Below are 15,886 nucleotides of genomic sequence, written 5' to 3'. Positions count from 1 at the left end.
GAGCACCTTTTGTCTTTCTGAAACAGATTACATTAGGAGAACCACAGTTTCAGATTAATGGGCTTATCTTGGATTCTCCATTTACAAATATACAAAAATACTTTTTAAGAAAAAGTGAGAGAAAAATTGCTGATTTTAGAATATGCTAAAAAAAAAATCTTGTCAATGACATAAAACAGAGTAGACAGATTACCAATTAAACGTTTTGTGCTCCTGCATTCATGTAATTTGCTTCAGCATCAGACTGTAGTTATTTATTAAAAGTTGTTGTCCTGTTGTCCTCAGGGTCAAATTGGACCCGTTACCAAAATGTCTATATTTAAAAAAATATTCCAACCAAATTACAGAGAAAATAACATGGATCGTTCCAGGTTCGCAAGTACAGTTAATGATCACTACTCATTGAATTTTGAGTTGTTTAATTCAATTTTTTAGCATTTGAAAAAAAATGAAACTATTTCTAAACAACTTTGACATACACAAGTCTTTGATTATCCATCAACATACATTTCTCTAATATTAGTCAAAATAATTCATAATTTCTGCTTTTTTGACTAAAAAATTAGGTATACTTTAAAAGTCCAATGAGGTTTATTGACTATGAACTCCCAAAAATAAGTGTAGCACTAGTGGTAATAAGTTGGTGTCTGTGGCGTGTATACAGAACTGGTGGTAGTGGAAAAAAGTATAAAGGTGTCAAAAAAGTGTAAAAAAAATAAATAAAAATAACAACACAAGGGTTGAATAACACTCCATTATCTGACACTACCAACTCTCTCACATGTGATGGGGTGTTGGAGCTCGTCTGAGAACAGCTGATGGGGTTTTTAATCACATGATTTGGTTTAATTAGAAACACAATCAGCTGTTTGTCAATCAAACAATGACTTTATCATCCAAACTTGTATGATGTATGACATTTTGATTTTGTTTATTTAAAAAGATAATGAAAAGGAAAAAACCTTTGTCTTATTCATAAACTGCTCTTCAGTAATTTGTGCCACTATGCAACACTTATGTACTATATGTTTAATGATCAGACAATTAAGGAACATGCACATGTCTTGAAGGCAGGTAATTAATTAGATAATATCAATCAGTGTGGTAAATCTGGGAGTTATTTTTGATCAGGATATCCTTTTAACGAACACCTAAAACAAATCAAGAACTACTTTCTTTCACCTGTGTAACTGGGTAATCGTTGCCAAAATTAGGCACATTCTGTCTCAAAACGATGCCGAAAAACTAGTCTGTCTATTGTTACTTTTAGGCTAAACTACTGTGATTCCGTATTACCAGGTTGCTTAAACAAGTTCATCTAAGACTCTCTAGTTGATCCAGAATGCGGCAGCGCGTGTACTGTCAAAAACAAAAGAGATCATATTTCTTCTGTATTAACTTCTCTGTATTGGCTTCCTGTAAAATGCACAATTGGAATTAAAATCCTTCTCCTCACGTACAAAGATCTTAATGGTCAGGCACCATCATATCTTAAAGAGTTCATAGTACCTTATTGCCCCACAAGAGCACTGCGCTCCCAGAATTCAAAGTTACTTGTGGTTTCCAGAGTCTCTAAAAGTCGAATGGGAGCCAGAGCCTTCAGCTATCAGGCTCCTCTCCTGGGGAACCAGCTCCCTGTTAAGAATTAGCTTAAAACTCTCCTCTTTGATAAAGCTTATAGTTAGGGCTGGCTCAGGTTTGCCTTGGACCAGCTCTTAGTTAGGGGGCTTTCACACCTGAAAGACCGAACCCAGAGATGGGGACTCAAGTCTGAGTCTCGGACTCGAGTCTGAGTTGCACTTATGTCGCACAAACAGCTGACTTCAGACTTGACTTGCAACTCGACCCAAAAGACTTCAGACTTGACTCGGACTCAAGCTTCGAGACTTGTCAACAACCTGTTTTCATGCAATTATTGCTTTTTAAATCTAAATTCCTTGATGTATTTCTATTTTCTTTTATTGGCGCATATACGTTGGGGAAACGTATGACGAGCTGCATGTCCCCTGCCCTTTGCCATAATGTAAACGTAACGCATGCGCTATGCCTATGTGCGTGCACTCAAAAAATGCATTGACGATGGCGACACCAAGTCTTCCTGGATTTGTGCCTTTTCTCATTAGTTTTGCTTTCAGTAACTTGGTAAACAGTGGCAGTAAGCGAACAGCTACATACAAGGTGTGTGGCACCAAGACAAATGATGCCGGATCAACAACGTCGAACTTCATCAGGCATCTCAAAATGCACCCAGATAGGTCAGTCACTTGCTAATGTGAAAGAGAAGTTAAATTTAGCATATATCGTCACAGGTAACAAGCTAACCATCAAGTGTTGTGCTAATGCTGGGAACAGGCAAATTGTATCTTTATAGTTGTATCTATATGATGTGACAGACTTAGGTTAATATTTCACCAGGTCCGAGGGCTAGAGGGATGTGTTAAGTAGCAGATTAGACTATACAATGTCCTAAATTGGAGACTTGAGACTCGTGGCAAAGGACTTGAGACTTGACTTGAACTTGCCCCTCAAAGACTAGAGACTTGACTTGGACTCAAGCTCAAAGACTTGAGACTCGACTTGGACTTCCAAAAAATGACTTGTGAACATCTATGTCCGAACCAAAATCCAGACCAAGGTTCATGTTTTTGCATTTATTCCATTAAGTTTTGGTTTCACACTGCAGTTACGCAAGCGCACTAAAGATCTATATGTGACAAAACTACGTCCTGTCATCCCCACATACGTGAGCTGCGTCTCCTGATACTTACAGTGCTGCTCATGAGTATAGGAACCCCTGCTAAAGTTGACTAAAAAGAGGAATAAAAAAATCATCTGTTCGAAATTGATCTTAATGCCTTAATTGAAAAAATCCAACCTTTAAGAACACCAGTTTTCTTTGTGAATGAATATTGTATCGTGAATAAATAAATGTTCTTCCTTAAAATACATAAGTATAGACACCCCTATGTTAAACCCCATAGAGGCAGGCAGATTTTTATTTTTAAAGGCCAGTTATTTCATGGATCCAGGATACTATGCATCCTGATAAAGTTCCCTTGGCCTATGGAATTAAAATAGCCCCCCCACATCATCACATACCCTTCACCATACCTAGAGATTGGCATGGGGTACTTTCCATAAGATCATCTCTCAATGCAAATCAAACCAGCTATTAGGCTAACTGAAATAAAAACATTTACAGGAAAACAATCAGAATCTGATAAAACAACAATGTATGCACATTATGAGTAAATATAAATGTGTTATGTTGAATGAAAGTGAATCTTTCTGTAGTATATCAAATGTTTTTTTTCTACTCAGTGACGAACAGGAGAGATGACCAACGGGGCAGAGTTTTTACCACCATCATTAAGGCAGGGACTGAAGAATGGGAAGAGTTTCTCAATAAATGAGCAGCCAGTAAAGGAGTAGATAAGAGCTGCAGCATCAACATCATAAAAAGAGACCAGACCCTCCTCATAATCCACAAACACCCCCACCTTCTGAGGCTGAGACTTCAGAGACAGACGGACATCAGGACCAGCACGAGCGTAGTACTCATTTTGATTCCTCAAAGTTATTGTCCAGTAACGTTTCTGAGGGCTCAGTGTGAATTTTCCCTTCCTGTTGACCGACTCTCTGGCCACTCCTAAACTCCAGTTAGTCTTCCCTTTAACCTGAACTTCGTAGTAACATCTTCCTGTAGAGAAACTGTGCTTTGCTAAGACATTAACACAACAGTCAAACCTCTCTGGATTGTCTGGGAGATGCTTCCACACATCATCATGTTTAACTTGTTTTCCTTCATCAGACAGAATGAGTTTGGGCTGTGCTGTATCAGGATCAAGAGTCACATCCACTGCAGACTGCTGGACCCTCTTCAGTTCGGCCTCAGAAAACAGCTTACTGAGTGTCTCCTTCAGTTGATCTATAGCTCTCCTCACAGTCCCCTTATATGAAGGTAGACGGACGCTGACTTCTTTCCAGTCCTTGGTGGGTGACGTGAACCTCTGGTGGAGGTGGAGGTGGTCTTCAGACTGTGAGAGCTGCTCCACCTCAGTGCTTCTCTTCTTCATCTCTGAGATTTCCTGTTCCAGCTCTGTGATGAAGCCTTCAGCCTGTTTCTCTGTCTTTCTCTTCTTCTCTTTGATCGTCTCAATGAGCTCGGCCTGGCTTCTCTCAACAGACTCCTTCACAGCGGTGAAGACCTGAACAGCATCTTCTGTCTCTCTGTCTGCATCTTCCTCACTGAGCTCCAATGAGTGTTTGATCTCCTGAATCTTTAGTCGTCTCTTTTGGATCATCTGCTGAATTTCAGCCTTTGTCTTCCTCAGCTCGGCCTTCTTTCCTTCATATTTCATGCTTTCTTTCAGAGGAACAACATCGTGTGTCTTGTGGTCTAAAACAGTGCAAAGCATGCAGATACATGTCTGGTCGGTCTTACAGAACAGCTCCAGAGGTTTATCGTGCTTCATACACATCCTGCCTTCCAGGTTCTCCACAGGGTCGATCAGCTGATGTCTTTTCAGGCCTGATGTTGTCAGATGAGGCTCCAGGTGAGTCTCACAGTAGGAGACCAGACACACCAGGCAGGACTTCAGGGCTTCCAGTTTGGTTCCAGTGCAGACGTCACAGGGAATTTTTCCTGGTTTGGACACTTGTTGCTCTGAGCTTCTGCTGGCTTTCTGTTGAGCTGACTGTCTGAACTGAGCAGCCATCTCAGAGATGAAAGTATTGACCTGTAGCTCAGGTCTTGTGTGGAAATGCTTATTACAGTTGGGACATTGATTGGGGACATTAATATCCCAGTGTTTAGTGATGCAGGTTTTACAGAAGTTGTGTCCACATGGTGTGCTGACTGGATCGGTGAACACATCCAGACAGATGGAGCACAGAAACTGATCTTCAGTCAGCAGACAGCTGGCAGCAGACATATTGGCACTCTGAGGATAAAAATTGTGAAAGAAATAAAAGTGTAATGTCAGTTCATACTGGTTGTTGAAACACAGTAAATGTTATCAGCTTTTCTGTCTTACAAAAGACAGGCAGCAAGAACTACAGAGACAGTGAGGCTGAGAGGAAAGAATTTCAAGGCTACTTACCAATGTGTTTAACAGTAATACAAGTTGTAAAATGGCAATTTTATGACTTCATAGGCAATAAAAGATCAGATCAGATACTCTACTCTGTACTGTGCACAATCCAAACAGCAAATAAAAAAAAGAGAAGAAAGAAAACTACCTCCGGGGGGGGGGGGGGTCGTCGTAATTCCTTTTCAATGAGAGGCAAGCGGGCAGGTGGGGCGCCGGCAGTTTGACAAGCGGGCACAATCCCCACAGTGAAACTGTTGTGTTCGTACTCATCACACGCACACGCCTGCCCGCTGCAAGAGTTTAACTGTGTTGAACTTTTTCCTAGTTCACTAAAATATATAACCCTGTTTTCTAAACAATTATCAGAACATAGACAGCCGGGCTTCTGCTTGTGAGACTGGATTTATCAGGTAATGTCCGTAATTCTGACTATGCGAATTTTGCTAACTTTAGCTACTGTATCAACAATAACAGTCCGTGGTTAGGAAAGACTAGTATTACCACTATTTGTTATAAATCGACCTGTGATTAGGGATATATGATACCGCACTCAGCTAATGTCTATGAGTTTTACGGCAGGGATACGGTAGTGCACAGAATCTCCATGGTTACCACACATTGATCGCCTGGCGTTTACTCGCGGAGCGTTGTCCGCCTGTCTGTTCACATGAGGAGCGCAGTGAGACCCCTTGGATGCATGCGACTATGCTTGTGAAAAGCCATTTATATATGTGAGTGGTATAAGATTTTAAAAAGTTAGATTCTGGTTTTAACTTTGAGCAAATGTTTAGTGAGTGCATTTTGTCTACTCACCAATGTTTGGCAGATATTCAGCTGTTGTTGAGAAAAAGCTGCTGGATTCAGTTTAATGTTGCTTTAGAGAGACTCAGACAAACTTTCACCTTCATTCAGGAAATGTGACGTTGCAGCTCTCCTCTTTCACTGTTGCTCCACCCATGGGCGTCACTTTGTGTTGAAAGAGGTGTGGACATAAGGGCTCAGATGATAAGACATGTTTGTTTGTAATGGTGGGATCAGAGGTCAGAAGAGATCATTACACGACTATCTTTGACTGCACAAGTAACAGTCACCCATTTGAGAGGCAGTTTAAATTTCAACATTGGGTTGGACAAAGGGAATTCTGTCAGTGTTAAACACTAAAATTCCTGCATTCTGGTGAATTGATTTGCTAGAAAATGATGGTGAATTCCTGCAGCAGGTGACAGTACAAAATATAAAAACATAATTGAATATAATGCAGTAATGCTCTTAGGCATTCTGTTTTGTTTTCAAATATGTATTCTCCTGTAGATCAACTTTTCTGATTTAATATGACTGTATCTCTACAGATTAAACAAACATGTCACCATAATATCTTCTTCCTCCTCTTTTGTATCTTTGGTTTGTGGAAGTAACCTCTTTAAATGTGCCTGTTCACATCAGTGATGTACACATTTTAATTAATTTATAAACCCCCTGGACTTTTAAGTTTAAAATGGTCTGCTGCCATTAGCGCTGTTAGCGATCCCTGTTTCTTCCATCCTCTCTCTCCCTTTGTGATCTACTGATCAGCGGTATGAGCTCTGTATGAGCACAAATATTCTTTTATAAACGATCTTATTGATTTTGAAATGGCCCGTCAAAATCTATAATCAGATATTTGTCCATGGCAACGGTCTGCTATACTTAGCAACGGTCTGTCATACTCGGAAATAATAGACCGTAGAGTGCTGTGATTGACAAATCAGTATTCAACAATGCAGTGTAATAAAACAACATGTCTGAGTAGAGCTGATGTTTTGTGTAAATGATGTTTGTTGAAATGCAGTCTAAATTTTCAGCTGTACTCACCGCGGTTTGCAGCAATTCAGCTGTGTTGTTGGGAAAGTTCCTTTTTCTTTTAAGAGACTGCAGGTCTGCTTTCGCTCAGAAGAATGTTCATTTAATGAATGGCATTAAATCTGTTGTGCCACTCCAGTGTTGCCATTCCTCTTTCTGTTCTGCAGATGATGTTTGGTTTTCTTTCAGGTTTGACCTGATTAGTGAGACGCTTTTGGCACAAGGTGAATTCAAGCTGGAGCAACGCATACACAATACACTGAATTTGTAAATTTTAACATTAAATGACACTGAATCGTTTTGTCAAAAATCCACTTGTTATATTTTTCTACTTTTGTAAATACATGTTACTTCCTGTCTCTGTCAATGTGTCCCTCTGGCATTATTATGGAACCCACGCAACTTCCAGGCAAGGCCCGCCCTTCAATAGCATTCACACACTACTATTGGCCAGGCCTCCCATGCTAACGCAAGGTAACGTAACCCGATGTGTTCAGGTCCTATCCCCTGACCAATCGGCTATCCTAACCTTAACTACTCGAGATCAATGCCTAACCCCAACCAATCGAGCTGCTTCGAAGGACGGGACTTGCCTAGAAGTTACGTGGGATCCATAATAACGCGTCATTCTGACTGTAACAATTTCAGTTTGCATCTGTGCCAAACACTTTACAGTCTATGATCCTTCAGAGCAACTAATCACTCAGCAGTTCCCTGTTGTTCTCCAAAGTGTTGAGCACCTTTTCTATTTCTGAAATATTTCTCACAGGTTACATAAGGAGGAAAATAAGAGTTTAACACTGAGATGGAGAATCCTTCTGATTGGACCACAGCAGCAGCTTCTCTGTGATTCTCCATTTTTAAAATTAGCTGAAGTACAATACTTTAAGAAAAGGTGAGGAAAAGTGAAAAAGTTGCTGATATTAGAATGAGAATTAGGGTTAGGGTTAAGAAATAAATAAAGCTCATCAATGACTTTACAGAGAACTTGTAATTAGAGTTTGTGCTTCTTTATCCATGCTTCAGCATCAGACTAGTTATTTATTAAGATGATGTCCTCATATGGCCACAGGTTTGTTATCAACTCCACTAGAGGGTGACCTCAGACTCCACTTATTCTCTACAGACTAGTAGCACTGCTTTAGTGTTCATATCAGCTGCTCAAACACAACTCAAACCTTATATAACACTACATTATCTGACACTACTATCTAGCTCACATGTGGTGTTGGAGCTCATCAGAGAACATTTATCACATGATTTGGTGTCATCAGAAACACCATCAGCTGTTTTTCAGCTTTGATGTCGATCAAAAACAATAACTTAGTCAGACACAATAAAAACATTACTTTGATTTTTGTTTATTTAAAAAGATGAGCGAAAAGGACAAAGCATATTGTCTTATTCATAAACTGCCTCACAGTAATTTGTGCCTGTAAGGAACACTTTATAAATTGAATGATAAACAATGAAGGAACATGCAAATACTTGTTATTCCTGACTATATTATTGTAACAGTCTCAAAGCAAGTAATTAGATAATATAAATCAATAAATCAAACATTTACAGGAAAAAACATTGATCAGAATCTGTTAAAACAACGATGTATACACGTACATCACCAGTAAATATAGATTTATTACCTTCAAGGAAAATTTATCTTTCTGTAGAAAATCCAATGGTTGTCCTACTCAGTGTGATTGACAGGAGAGATAATCAGAGGGGCAGAGTTTTTACCATTTTTGTGATCACAAGGACGGAAGAATGGGTAGAGTTTCTCAGTGAAGGAGCAGCCAGTAAAGGAGTAGATAAGAGCTGCAGCATCAATGTCATAAAAAGACACCAGACCCTCCTCATAATCCACAAACACCCCCACCTTCTGAGGCGGAGAATTCAGAGAGAGAAGGACATCAGGGCCAGCAGCAGCATAGTACTCATTTAGATTACTCAAAGATACTGTCCAATAACCATCCTGAGGACTGAGTGTGATTGCTCCCTTCCTGTTGATCGACTCTCTGGCCACTCCTAAAGCCCAGTCAGTCTTCCCTTTAACTTGAACCTCGTGGTAAAATCTTCCTGAAGAAAAACTCTGCTTTGCTAAGACATTAACACGTGGAAAAAATCTCTCAGGATTGTCTGGGAGATTCTTCTTTACATCACTATCATGTACTTGTTTCCCATCATCAGTCAGGATGAGATAGGGATTTGCTGTATTAGGATCAAGAGTCACATCCACTGCAGACTGCTGGACCCTCTTCAGCTCGGACTCAAACAGCTTCTTCATCTGTTTACTGAGCGTCTCCTCCACTTGATTCACAGCTCTCACCACAGTACCCTCATATGAAGGTGGACGGACGCTGACTTTTGTCCAGTCCTTGGTGGGTGGAGCAGCATTCAGGGAGGTGAAACTCTGGAGGAGGTGGAGGTGGTCTTCAGACTGTGAGAGCTGCTCCACCTCAGTGCTTCTCTTCTTCAGCTCTGAGATTTCCTGTTCCAGCTCTGTGATGAAGCGTTCAGCCTGTTTCTCTGTCTTTCTCTTCTTCTCTTTGATCGTGTCGATGAGCTCGGCCTGGCTTCTCTCAACGGACTCCTTCAGAGCGGTGAAGACCTGAACACCATCTTCTATCTCTCTGTCAGCATCTTCCTCACTGAGCTCCACTGAGTGTTTGATCTCTTGAATCTTCAGTCGTCTCTTCTGGATCATCTGCTGAATTTCAGCCTCCGTCTTCCCCAGCTCGGCCTTCTTTCCTTCATATCCTTCTTTCAGAGGAACAACATCATGTGTCTTGTGGTCTAAAACAGTGCAGAGCATACAGACACACATCTGGTCGTTCTTACAGAACAGCTCCAGCAGTTTGTCGTGCTTCATACACATCCTGCCTTCCAGGTTTTCCACAGGGTCGATCAGCTGATGTCTTTTCAGTCGTGAAGCTGTCAAATGATGCTCCAGGTGAGTCTCACAGTAAGAGACCAGACACACCAGGCAGGACTTCAGGGCCTCCAGTTTGGTTCCAGTGCAGACGTCACAGGGAACTTCTCCTGGTTTGGACACTTGTTGCTCTGAGCTGCTGCTGATGTTGGCTTTCTGTTGAGCTGACTGTCTGAACTGAGCAGCCATCTCAGAGATGAAAATATTGACCCGCAGTTGAGGTCTTGGATCAAACACCTCTTTACAGTTGGGACACTGACACCGGACATTAATATCCCAGTGATCAGTGATGCAGGTTTTACAGAAGTTGTGTCCACATGGTATGGCGACTGGATCAGTGAACACATCCAGACAGATGGAGCACAGAAACTGATCTTCAGTCAGCAAACAGCTGGCAGCAGACATATCGGCACTCTGAGGATAAAAAGTGTGAAGAAAGAAAACTGCAATTACATCTTTTGATAATTTGTTTCATAGAATCAACCTATGACAGGCTAAACATTTTTAATTCCACTTTTACATTGAACTTAACACGTTTATTACAATTTACTGTGATATATTTAGCCAGTATTTGTCTTTATTATTTGTTTTATTGAAGCGTCCAAGGGAGCAGAGCAAAAGAAAAACCACCTTCTCTGTCCAAAGCAGGCCCCAAAGAAGTGTGCCGGGCCGTGAAGCCATTTTAACATAGCGGCCAAACAAAGTGGAATTACAACTTTCGTGTCTGTCACATGATGACATGGCGCACAAACATTAGGGCTGTGTATTGGCAAGAATCTGGCGATACGATACGTATCACGATACATGGGTCACGATTCAATATATTGCAATATATGTCAATACTGTGTGTAAGGCGATATATTGGGATTTTTTGAAAGTATAATTTTAGAAAAACTAATATTTAAAAAAAGACGATGTGCATAAAAGTAAAATAAGTTTACTTTACAATTCAGTACACAGAAAATCCAACTGCCAGTTTGGGATTGTGGTTCCCAGGTTCTTAGTGAGCTAATGTTTATATGCTAAAGTAGGCCAAAGTTCAGCCATAGCTACGTTGTTAGCTTCTAGCAAAAAGTCAGGCACTGTTAGGCACTACTAGGCACTGCTAGGCACTGCTAAGCACTGCTAAGCACTGCTAAGCACTGTTAAGCACTGTTAGGAGAGGACACTAGTGGTGTGCCTCAGCATAGCCATCTAGCAGTAGGGGGTTTAAAGACAACATAAACGTGAACCACTGTCTTACATGAATATTTTTGCACATAAACTAAAAAAATAAAATAAAAATCGATATTGTGTTTTTGAAAATCGATGCAGTATTGCAAAATAAAATATTTTTACAGCTCAACTGTATCAATTTTTTCTTACACCCCTAACAAACATAGACTAACGATTTTGGACGAGAGGGTGGAGCTGGGGAGGATGACGCGGGTCAAGCCAGTGTTGTAGTGTTGTATGGTTTCATGGTGCTGCGCTAAGCTAAACAATAAAGAGGGAAAGCTTCCGATTTTCAACCCTTCTGAAGCGAGTCATCCAGGGGAGATTTACTGAGCCATTCATCTGCATGTATGGCAGTACATAGAAAATCTGCAAACTTTCCCTTAAAGATGAACTGAACTGGAATTTGATTAAAAGGTGATATAACAGATGTATTTTATTTCTTCTCGTTGGTACAAGGATTAAAATGGCTGAATTTGTTAAAAGGGGTAAAATGGTACATTGAAAATGTTGTTGTTGTTACATGGGCGCCGCCATGTTGGAATTCCACAACCTGCTACGTCACTGGCATGGTAAGCAGCCGTGGAATGTAAACAGTCAGAGGCTAACGGACATGGCTGAGGAAACGGCAACCAACAGGTTTAGGGGGGTTCATACTGTATTACCCCTGGCTGCAGTAATGAATTTTATAGGGCTAAGGCAGCTGGGGTTATGATACATTTCCACAGGCTACCTTTGACAAGGAAACCAATCCTAAACTCATGGCTAGCTGCCTTAAAACTGGCTAGCCCTCCGACGGCCCCTGGATTTAGAGTCTGTAGCGACCATTTTTTAGCGACAGACTATTTAGAGAGCTGTACATTTGATACAACAGGGTCACTGGTGAGGGTTAAGTCCAACAGACTGAAACCTGAGGCCATACCCTCAATAATCGATTTTTCAGGCTACAGTACAGGGCCGACCGATAGACCAGCGGCAAGTACCAACACCAGCGATGCTATCTGCCGCAGAGACAGGGCGCTGAAACGCTCCCATCAGGCAGAGGACAGAGAGGTATGTTTAGCGGTTATCCAGCATGCTAGCAAGTCTACTAGGCAAAGGGCTGGATGTAACGTTGTTGTCACATACACAAAACACGTACATATTCACTTACACACACAAATAATAGCGTTCAACAAAACTGAGACTGACACACTTGGCCGTTCATTAAAAAAGTGGGTCACAAAACCAAGCTAGATACCACACGCTCCAACCTAGGGAAAAGGCTAGCAGCTAAACACGTTGGAAACATTTATGTCAAACTCCACAAGCTAGCACTCCGACTGTATGAATAAATCCTGACTCCGACGATATCACAGATCAATAATAATGCGTTACTAGCTGCTAACTAAACCACAGCAGGAATGTAAACAGACTCCAATGTCCCTTTCTACTCACCCTGATGCTAGCTGGTGTCCACCGCCTTAGGGCACATAGTTGATGCAGAGGGAGTTCAACTCGCAGAAAAAGCTGCTAGTTCCTTCGTAAGAGGTATCTGTGCAGTATCCATTTGTGTAATATCCATCAACGACCACAAGGAAAAAATCTGCCAACTCTACACTAGCCTAACGTAAACGCGAACGCAAAACTCGTGAATCCTCCGTGCATCTATGGTCAACCTTTGGTGACTCTCCTACGTGCAGCGAACTTTTTTTTCTTTTTTCAAACTTTATTTATTTTGGTTTTAACATTTTGCGTGCAGGTAACTTAACAAGCGATCCCATTGGATGAATTCGTCCAATCACAGATGGATTCAGTTACAGTGTCCATGCTCCGGCAGCACCCACACACACACACACACACCAGTCACTTCCCCCCACACGATCCTGTACTGTAGGTGGAGCCTGAAACCATGGACTGGTCATCCTCCATGTGGTGGTAGTCAGACACTGCAGGCCTGTCCCTCACAGATGCAGATTATTTCAGTTCAGTTCATCTTTAAGTTACCAGCTAACGCTAGAGGTAGCTATCTAGCCTGGTTGGCAGAACGCTGAACAAGACAGTTTTAGGTGACGAAAATGTTCCAGTTACCTATAAAGAAGTGAAAACACACAGTGAGAGGGTCAAAGTTCAAGATGAAAACACAGACAACAGCCAGAAACTAGTTGAGGTCTATCTTAATGTCCACAGTGTTAGCATGGTTAGCATCGCTAAGCCTCTGTCCTGATTGACAGGTCCTAAAGCATCCCCTGCTTTATCGTCTGATTTAAAATAAATGGGAGCATCATTTACTAAATCAACATCATGCTGTGTTGAAGAAGACTTGTAACTAGCGACTGAGACCATAAACTCATTATGAAAATGTTTACTGAGGTAATAAATCAAGAGAGAAGTCGGCTCATTTTCTCATAGACTTCTATAGAAACAGACTTCTGTTTGGAACCGGTGGAGGGGCAGGATTTGTGCTTTTTATTTCTGTGGATTATGCTGAAATGTCAAAGTCCATGAAATATTCCTATTTATACTATTAAAATGTCTGAGGGAGCAGAGCAAAATAAAAATCTCCTTTTCTGTCCAAAGACCTTTAGTGTCAGAGGGTCAGCTAGGACAAAGAGGAGGAAGAGGAGATTCAGAGAGAGAGAGGATGATGATACAGGGAGCAGAGATTAAGACACATTAAATGTGCAGAAGAAAAGATTGAAGCAAAGGCCACCAATGGACCTCAGTTCTACATTTGTCCTGAGTGGATGGACTTCCTGTCTGAGTAAAGCTCAGTTCTGAGTTCATCTCGGTTGTTGAAACCCAGTAAATACGATCAGCTGTTTCAGTGAGGCTGAGAGGAAAGAGTTTGAAGTTCAAGGCTACTTACCAAAGTGTGTCACAGTTATACAAGTTGTAAAACTTATGAAAGTTGTAAAACTAAGCAATAAAAGATCAAATCAGACACTGTACGTTGTTTGGACAACTCAAAGGAAAGCTAAGTGAGGCTAGTTAGCTTTTATCAGGCCTACATTATCTGCTGTATCTCTGTTTCTTTGTTCTGGATTCAAATATTCCGTGGGTGCATTTTGTCTCAGTGTGCTCACCGGTGTTTGGCAGATATTCTGCTGTCGTTGAGAAAAAGCTGCTGGATTCGGTTCAATGTTATCTTTAGAGAGAAGCTGAGAGACTTGTCTCGACTGCAGCTCTGCTGTCGACCAGCACTTTCATTCAGGAAATGTGACTTCTTCTTGTTTTTTTGGCAGATTACTATTTTTATAGTATACTGCCACCAACTGTACAGGAGTGTGTAATACCATGAACTTCATAGAGTCTAAGCTTTTATTAACAAAAAAAAAAATCCCCTTATATTCTTTTCATTATACCAGTATTATTAAGAAAAATAAATTAAGCTTTAAGTCTCTCCCTTGTCATACCCTTTTATTCAAGTATATCATGTATTGAGTTCTCTCCTTCCATTTCCTGCCAGTTTATTCTATTATAATTATATTTCTCACATGCAAAAAGTACATATTCTACATCTTCTTTGTCTTGGCATAATCCATTACCATTTCCTACTATTTGTAAGTTAGCATTCAGTCCTGTGTGCCCTAATCTAAATCTGGTATAGATCACTTCTTCCCTTCTGTTTAAACTCAGTGAAGTAACCCTTTTCCCAGTCACATTCTTCTGTATTTTATGGTAGTGTCTAGCATTAAACTCTGCCTCATTTAGCCATCTTTGTTTATTTTTAGATTTAATTATGGATTTGGCTTCACCCTTCCCCAGTGGAACAGTAATTCCTATATTTTTGTTTTCCAGCATCTTTTTTTTAATATGACTGTATCTCTACAGATTAAACAAACATGTCACCATAATATCTACATCCTCCTCTTTTTTATCTTTGGTTTGTGGAAGTAACCTCTTTAAATGTGCCTGTTCACATCAGTGATGTAAGTATTTTAATTAATTTATAAACACGCTGGACTTTAAAGTTTAAAACGGTCTGCATATTCAAAACGTACCTGGAATATCTGTGTTTTTCAGAACATTTTTAATAATTTTGCTTTCATAATGTGATGGGGACAAAAGCCACAATTTCAAACAGTGGTGCGGACATGTCCCCAGTGTATATGACACCTATGGGTCCACCTCTCAGTGGAGCTCCGTGAGGGAGGCTTTATTGCCTCTTTGGGAAATACCTTGATGTAGATTTGGAACAAGATGAGTTTTTACATTTTGTTTCTTTCTCTACAGTGGACTTATAAAGCAGCCAAATGAACAAACAACAACAAACAGACAACATATCAAAAGAGGTCAGTGCAAGATATTCAAGAACATCCTGTATCTTTTGACCAACAGGCTGCAAAGCCTGCCAAAACATAAATCTTGAAGAAAAGTATGATTTTTTTGTCTTTTTGTTGATAAGTGAATGTACTTTTTTACTTCCTGCCTCTGCCAATGTGTCATTCTGACAGTAACAATTTCAGTTTGTACACCGATTATGTTAGAATATTTAATAATACGTTTATTTGGTATAGCAACTTTTACAGACAAAGTCACAAAGTGCTTCACGTGATAAAAGTATAGCGTGATAGAAGGAACCGAGGAGTTTTAAACTAAGATGAAAAATGCTTCTGATTGGACCACAGCAGCAGATTAATGAGCTTCTGTGATTCTCCATTTTTAAAAGACGCTGAAGTACAATACTTTTAAGGAAATAGGAAAGTAAAGTTACTGATTGTCTAATGAGCTAAAAACTACAACATAAACAAATAAAGCTTGTCAGTTGCATTAAATAAAGAACTTGTACCTATTAGACTTTATTTTGCTCTTTCAATCATGTAATCTG

General features: G+C 40.4%; 2 protein-coding genes across 3 annotated transcripts; both read right to left on the bottom strand.

Annotated features, from left to right (window-relative positions):
* Window positions 1–3,091: 3,091 nt before the first annotated feature.
* On the bottom strand, window positions 3,092–14,253 carry LOC120564243 (E3 ubiquitin-protein ligase TRIM21-like). 2 transcript variants are annotated; one of them, XM_039809089.1, is made up of 2 exons: window positions 14,142–14,253; window positions 3,092–4,943 (listed from the first exon to the last, which is right to left on the bottom strand). In XM_039809089.1, the coding sequence occupies exon 2, from the start codon at window positions 4,932–4,934 to the stop codon at window positions 3,318–3,320; it is 1,617 nt and encodes a 538-aa protein (XP_039665023.1). In that variant the 5' UTR covers window positions 4,935–4,943; window positions 14,142–14,253; the 3' UTR covers window positions 3,092–3,317. The 2 variants fall into 2 exon arrangements, with proteins under 2 accessions (XP_039665023.1, XP_039665024.1); XM_039809090.1 differs by lacking the exon at window positions 14,142–14,253 and adding an exon at window positions 5,907–6,253.
* LOC120564240 (E3 ubiquitin-protein ligase TRIM21-like) lies at window positions 8,278–14,250 on the bottom strand. Its single transcript, XM_039809087.1, has 2 exons — window positions 14,142–14,250; window positions 8,278–10,275 (listed from the first exon to the last, which is right to left on the bottom strand). The coding sequence occupies exon 2, from the start codon at window positions 10,264–10,266 to the stop codon at window positions 8,620–8,622; it is 1,647 nt and encodes a 548-aa protein (XP_039665021.1). The 5' UTR covers window positions 10,267–10,275; window positions 14,142–14,250; the 3' UTR covers window positions 8,278–8,619.
* Window positions 14,254–15,886: the final 1,633 nt, after the last annotated feature.

The sequence above is a fragment of the Perca fluviatilis genome, chromosome 8 (assembly GCF_010015445.1).
Source record: "Perca fluviatilis chromosome 8, GENO_Pfluv_1.0, whole genome shotgun sequence".
Classification (NCBI taxonomy): domain Eukaryota; kingdom Metazoa; phylum Chordata; class Actinopteri; order Perciformes; family Percidae; genus Perca; species Perca fluviatilis.
The sequence above is the reverse complement of the archived record's forward strand: the minus strand, read 5'-3'. Positions and strand labels throughout refer to the sequence as shown.

Bases quoted from the DNA above. Each gene is read 5' to 3' on its own strand.
- LOC120564243 (XM_039809089.1), bottom strand. From the start codon at position 4,934: ATGTCTGCTGCCAGCTGTCTGCTGACTGAAGATCAGTTTCTGTGCTCC.
- LOC120564240 (XM_039809087.1), bottom strand. From the start codon at position 10,266: ATGTCTGCTGCCAGCTGTTTGCTGACTGAAGATCAGTTTCTGTGCTCC.